General features: G+C 52.5%; 1 protein-coding gene across 4 annotated transcripts in view; it reads right to left on the reverse strand.

Annotated features, from left to right (window-relative positions):
* The window catches only part of DRC7 (dynein regulatory complex subunit 7), a 37,422-nt gene that overhangs the window by 6,692 nt on the left and 23,953 nt on the right, over positions 1-6,777 (reverse strand). For all 4 annotated transcript variants that reach the window (XM_037729287.1, XM_037729288.1, XM_017502599.2 and 1 more), the window contains 4 exons: positions 5,924-6,049; positions 2,339-2,411; positions 889-1,017; positions 586-714 (listed from right to left, as the gene is read on the reverse strand). In XM_037729287.1, the coding sequence (XP_037585215.1) occupies positions 586-714; positions 889-1,017; positions 2,339-2,411; positions 5,924-6,049 (457 nt within the window). The remainder of the gene's footprint in view (positions 1-585; positions 715-888; positions 1,018-2,338; positions 2,412-5,923; positions 6,050-6,777) is intronic.

Consider the following 6,777-nt stretch of genomic DNA (forward strand, 5'->3'; position numbering starts at 1 on the left):
TTTTTTTCTTGAGACAGGATCTCGCTGTGTCACCCAGGCTGGAGCACAGTGGCATAATCTTGGCTCTCTGTAGCCTTGACTTCCTGGGCTTAAAGTGATTCTCCTGCCTCAGTCTCCTGAGTAGCTGAGATCATAAGCAATGCCATCATGCCTGGATAATTTTTGTATTTTTTTGGAGAGATGGGATTTCACCATATAGCCCAGGCTGGTCTTGAACCATTCTGCCCACATTGGCCTCCCAATGTGCTGGGATTACAGGTGTAATCCCATGCCTGGCCCTGCCTCCTTTAAATGTGGCCTCCACTGCGTGACCTCACGGTGAGGTTCCTGCCTGATTCCAGCCACGGAAGCAGCATGCGGCCGTGGCTTGAGGCGCATTTGTCACGTTTCCTTGGATTTTGCTGAACTTTCCCTGACCTCCCACACACTGGTTTGCTGAGGGAGGCAGGGCGCTTCCACTGCTTGCCGCCCAAGAACGCCTGTGTAAGATGTATGCTGGCTCCTCCCACTACATACCACCTGCCAAAGGGTGTATCAGGCCCCAGCCCAGGCTCCTGGCCAGCCCAGGAAAGAGGACCCACCCACCTCGCAGAGCGTGGGGGTGGCCGGGCTTGAAGTAGTCTGTCTTCAGGCCTGTGGTCTTGTTTATGTGTTTCAGCTCCAGCATGTCCTCCCGGCTCTGGTACCACTCCTTTATCTCCAAGATATTGGTACCTGTGGGGCCGATGGGCGCTTGCTGCAGCCGGGCCAGCTCCCCTAGCCTTAACCCCACCCCCCACCCCCGCCACTTATTCCAGGCACACGGAGGCCAGCAATGCCCACAGAGAGCACAGAAGCTTCCCCCACCCTGGGCTGGCCTGGACCCATGGCCAGAGCAATCCCCCTTACACTCCAGGTCCTCATAGGTGGTGAGGCGGCTCACAAGGCCATTGCGGTTGAGGTACGGGGCCCACTTCTCCAGCTTTGCCCTCTTGTACGGAATCACCTTCTTCCCATTCGGGCAGCGGGTCTTGAATGCTGTGGACACAGAGTCGGTTGGGGTCTCTCCTTCCTACACTGGGGGAGGGGCCAGCCCTACCCAGCCATTCATCCACCCACTGCCCGTTCGCTGTGTACTGACCTCCTCCAGCCCCAAGCCTGATCCAGGGAGGCCAAGGAGAATAGTCTTCAGGGGCAGCTGCATCCCTGGAGGCCTTCTCAGGCCAGGCAGAAGCACAGATCCACCCAAGAGTGGGATTTGAGCCCCATCGGAGGGTCTGCAGCACAGCCAACCACACTCTCCCACTGCTGGGCTGTGCTTGCATGGGTCTCTGGCAGAAACGCCATCATCCCTTCCTCCCCTGGTTGGACTGACTCCTTCAGAGTCTTCAAAACATAGCCTAAGTGACCCCTAGCCTATTTCTGGTACCCCTTCCTGCCCGCCCATCCCCAGGCCCTAGCCCCAGTGCTGGGCTGGGTGTGCCTCCTCTGGGTTCCCATGACACCCTCTCTGGCGGTTCCCACTCTGATGAAATGGCCCGTGCCCTTCCCATAGGTCTGGGTGCTCCTAAGTGGGCACCAGCAGATATTAACATGGAGCATGACAGTCCCTGCTCTCTTGCCTTCTCTACCTACCCCTCTTCGGTCCTGAGACCCCCTGCACCATCTGGGCACTGCCCATGGCCTCCTCTGGGTAGAAGAGTGTGAGAAGGGAACGGGCTGGGTTCCCAGGCCTTGCTGCCCACATGCCATCATCCCACACAGGCTCACTGAGCCCCATTGCCCTGTGTGCCAGACTGGTGTCAGCCCTCGGGGTCACAGAGCTGACTGTGTGTGGCAGGAAGGGAGGAGGGAGGCAGGGTGCAGCTGAAGGTGGGAAGGGAAGAAATATGGGGTAGGGCATTCCTGCTGTGTCCCCCGCCTTGATGCTGCACCACCCCTGCTGTTGCACACACCCCTGCCTCACTGCTGTCTCCCCCTCGCTGCTGCACAGCCCACCCTGCTGCACACACCCACCCCCCGCCTCACTGCTCTCTTCCCCTCGCTGCTGTACCACCCCTGCTACTGCATACCCCCCTGCCTCACTGCTGTCTCCCCCTCACTGCTGCACACCCCCCGCTGCTGCACACACCCGCCCCCCAGCTCACTGCTGCACCCCCCCTCTGCTGCACACCCCCTTGCGTCACTGCTGTCTCCCCCTCACTGCTGTACCCCCCCACTGCTGCACACACACACACCCCTCTGCTGCTGCACACCCCCCTGCGTCACTGCCGTCTCTCCCTCGCTGCTGCTGCAGACCTCTCTGGAGGCCCAGGAACTGGGTCTGGAGAGGATAAGTGAACACACAAATAGCAAATACCTTCTGGGGAGATCTCAATCTGCTCCACCCACGAGTGGGGCATGTCGAAGCTCTTATCCTCATCCTCCTTGTCCTGATGGGAGAGAACGGGGTGGGGAGGTGGTGCTGGTCAGGGCCTTGAAGCAGAAGTTATGGTCAAAGCTCTCTCTCTGCCCACAGAGCCAAGCCAAGGTGATCCATTGGCCTCCCCAGGGGAATTAGAGGTCATGAGCACCACCCGTGACGTGGAAGAGGGGGACTCGGCTCTGGGCGGGGAGCCGTTCCTGTACCTGCCTGGCTTAGGACAGCAGCACCCCACCCTGCCTGCCGGGTCTGCCCTGCCCTAGCTGCAGGCCCTTCGTTATTAGAGAGGTGTTTCTGGAGTCAGGGCACCCAAGCCCCACCCTCTCTCCAAGACCAGCTAAGGCCCGAGCAAGTCCTTTAACAGCTTTAAGCCTCAGTTTCCTTAACTGTAAACTGGACCTTTTAGGAGGATTAAATGATATAGTGTCTGTAAAGGCCTTGGGACTCTGCCTGGCTGACATCATCATCATCATCATCATCATCGCTATCATCATTATTATTTTGAAATGGAGTCTTGCTCTGTTGCCCAGGCTGGAGTGCAGTGGTGTGATCTTGGCTCACTGAAACCTCTGCCTCCCCAGTTCAAGTGATTCTCCTGCCTCAGCCTCCTGAGTAGCTGGGACTACAGGTGTGCACCACCATGCCCTGCTAATTTTTGTATTGTTAGTAGAGACAGGATTTCACCATATTGGCCAGGCTGGTCTCGAACTCTTGACCTCGTGATCCACCCACCTCGGCCTCCCAAAGTGTTGGAATTACAGGTATGAGCCACCATGCCTGACTTATTATTATTATTATTTGAGATGGAGACGTTCTGTTACCCAGGCTGGAGTGCAGTGGCTTGATCTCAGCTCACTGCAACTTCCTTCTCCCAGGTTCAAGCGATTCTCCTGCCTCAGCCTCCTGTGTAACTGGGATTACAGGCATGCACCACCACACCCAGCTAATTTTTGTATTTTTAGTAGAGATGGGGTCTCACCATGTTGCCCAGGCTGGTCTCGAACTCCTGACCTCAAAAGATACACTGACTTCGGCCTCCCAAGTGTTGTGATTACAGGCGTGAGCTGCCGTGCCTGACGTATTACTATTTCCTCTCTGATACTTAATTTCCCCATTTGTGAAATAAGGCCTGATCTAGACAAATGGTGCTCAAACTAGATAATCACAGAAACTTGGACAAGACTCTCTCGACTTAAAACTTTTCTCCCACAAATATTGCTCTTACCTCTGACACCTGCTTATCTAATTGTGACGTTTTGCAGGGGTCAAAAATGGGTGAGCAGTCAGCAGTTAGCATTGTCAAAAATCTCTAAGGTGGCCAGGTGAGTGGGCTGTCACCGGGGTTCTGGTTTTTCCTGGGGGTCCATGACTGGTCTCTGACTCTTCGGACTGCCCTCTGTCCATCTTTGCTGCAACGGGGGCTCTTGGGCAGGGGAGGACCAGGACTCTGTGACTGGAACTGTTTGATCATCAGCTATGTGTGTGCTAAGGCTGGGCTCCCAAAGCCCTGGCTGGTCCACACCCCCACGGCCAGCAGGGGACGCCTATGCCCGGATTTACTGCACAGGAGATGTCCCCCGTCTCTGGAGATGAGGGCGCTGGGAACATTTAACACCCTTTAGCAGCCCCAGGAGGTAGAACAGAGTCACTGTTGAGAACCCAGACTGTGGAGCCAGACTGTGTAGGTTCAAATCCCAGCTCTGTCACTTACCAGCTGTGTTGCTTTGGGTAAGTGACGTAACTCCTCGGGTGTAAGTCTCCCCATTGGTAAAATGGGGTAATACTAATCATGGGTGGCAATACCAGTGCCCACCTCACCAGGTGGCTGTGGGGATTTAAACGAGTTACTTGAGGTTAAGTAGACACAATGGAGCCCAATACTTAGTAAGGACCATATGAGTGCTACCTTTTGCTACAGGCGATTGTTGAACCCCTAAAATTCATAGATTGAAGTCCTAAACCCTGAAAGTGACTGTTTTATTTATTTTTCTTATTTTTTCTTTTGTTGTTGTTGTTGTCTTGATCACTTGCTGTCTGAATGACTGTATTTAAAGACAGAGTCTTTAGAGAGGTGACTACGGTAAAATGAGTTCCTTAGAGCGGGCCCTAATCCAATATGACTGGTGTTGGCTGGGCATGGTGGCTCATGCCTGTAATATCAACACTTTGGGAGGCCAAGGCAAGGGGATCTCTTGAGTTCGAGACCAGCCTGGGTAACATAGCAAGACTGTGTCTCCATGAAAAACAAAGATTAGCCAAGAGTGGCAGTGTGTGTCTGTAGTTCCAGCTACTCAAGAGGCTGAAGTGGGAGGATCACTTGAGCCCAGGAGTTCGAGGTTTGCAGTCACCTGTGATTGTGCCACTGCGCTCTAGCCTGGGAAATGGAGGAGACCCTGTCTCAAAAAAAAAAAAAAAAAAAAAAAAAAAAAAAAAAAAAAAAAAAAAAAAAAAAAAAAAAAATATATATATATATATATATATATATATATATATATATATATATATGACTGGTATCCTTGTAAGAATAGACTAGGACACAGATTTGTACAGAGGGAAGACAATATGAAGACAGGGAGAAGTGAGTCATCTACAAGCCAAAGACAGAGGGCTCAGAAGGAACCAACCCTACCAAAACCTTCATCCTGGACTTCCAGCCTCCAGAACTATAAGAAAATTCATTTCTGTTGTGTAAGCATCCCCCCATCTGTGGTGCTTTGTGATGACAGACTAATGCACCTATTAGAATTACTATGAATACAATTATGACCCTTTTGCCTCCATTTCACATAAAGGATGAAACTGAATTCAGAGAAGGGAGGCTGGTTATGTGGGGAAGAATTTCAGAGGAACTGACAGAACAGACAAGAAAGGCCTGGCAGTGTGTGGGGCTCATGCTGGCTACCTGGGATGGAAGTGAGCATGGCCAGCTCTGGGGCTTCCAGGGGGTTGCAGAGATGGTCTTATGACCCTGCTCCAAGGGGATACTTTCTTTTTCTAAATTTATTCTTATTTATTTTTGGGGGGATGGGGTTGCCCAGGCTGGAATGCAGTGGCATGATCATGGCTCACTGCAGCCTTGACCTCCCAGGCTCAAGCAATCCTCCTGCCTCAGCCTCCCAAGTAGCTGGGACTGTGGTGCATGCCACCACAGCAAGCTAATTAAAAAAAATATTTTTTGTAGCAACAGGTCCTACTATGTTGCCCAGGCTGGCAAGGGTCATGCTTTCCAAAGGAGCAGGGCAGCTCCTGAACAAGGTGGACCATGTCGGGGCAGAAGACCTGACTTCAACTCCTATCCCTTCACTAACCCACTGGGAGGTCCTGGGCAGGTTACTGGCCTTCCGGGCCTCAACGTGTCCATCTGTAAAATGAGGGCATTGCTCCAGCCTTTCTGCTTTGAGGAACTGATCATTGGTCTACCTGGGAGGTCCCCCACCCCACACACATGCTGCTGGGGTTGCTTGTCAGGCTCCCCGAAGCCTTCACACACATTCCCTGTGTTCTCGAGCTGCTGAGACTCACGAGATTTTCCACGTCATCTTCATCATTGATCCCACTGTAATCTTCAGTCAAGGACAGCACAGGCTTATCTGTCCCCAGGAGCATGTACTCCCACCTCACAGGGTCACCCAGGTCAAAGATCAAGTCCTGTTGGGGATGAAAGCAGACAGCTGAGCACACCCACAGCCGCCACATCTCCACCTGCTCCATGGAAGCCAGGAAACGGCGATGCCAGGGCAGAGAAGGGACTTGGGTCCGTAGCTTGGAAGAGCAGAATGTCAGTCCCAGGTGGCTCTGACAGTTCATGCCCACCCCCTCCTCATCCCAACAGGGAAACTGAGGCCCCGAGGGGGAGCACAACTCGCTGCCCATCATTCAGCCTCCCTGGAAGGAAATCTCATGTTGACCTCTGTGAAACACTAGGAGGCTCTCGGGCCTGGGCTAGACTTGAATGTGCAGGTCTCTCTGCATTGGCTGGGCAGTGCTTAGAGACAATGAAAGAAGCCAGCAAGATTTGACGGCAGAAGGATCTAGCAGCTTCCAGGAAGTGGAAGTGTTTTTAAAAAGTCACCTCCTACCAAAACAGATATAGACCAATGGAACAGAACAGAGGCCTGGGAGGCAACCCCACACATCTACAACCATCCAATCTTTGACAAACCTGACAAAAATAAGCAATGGGGAAAGGATTCCCTGTTTAATAAATGGTGTTAGGAAAACTGGCTAGCCATGTGCAGAAAGCAGAAACTGGACCCCTTCCTGACACCTTACATTAAAATTAACTCCAGATGGATTAAAGACTTAAACATAAGACCTAACACCATAAAAACCCTAGAAGAAAATCTAGGCAAAACCATTCAGGACATAGGCATAGG

The sequence above is a fragment of the Cebus imitator genome, unplaced genomic scaffold (assembly GCF_001604975.1).
Source record: "Cebus imitator isolate Cc_AM_T3 unplaced genomic scaffold, Cebus_imitator-1.0 Scaffold297, whole genome shotgun sequence".
Taxonomy (NCBI): domain Eukaryota; kingdom Metazoa; phylum Chordata; class Mammalia; order Primates; family Cebidae; genus Cebus; species Cebus imitator.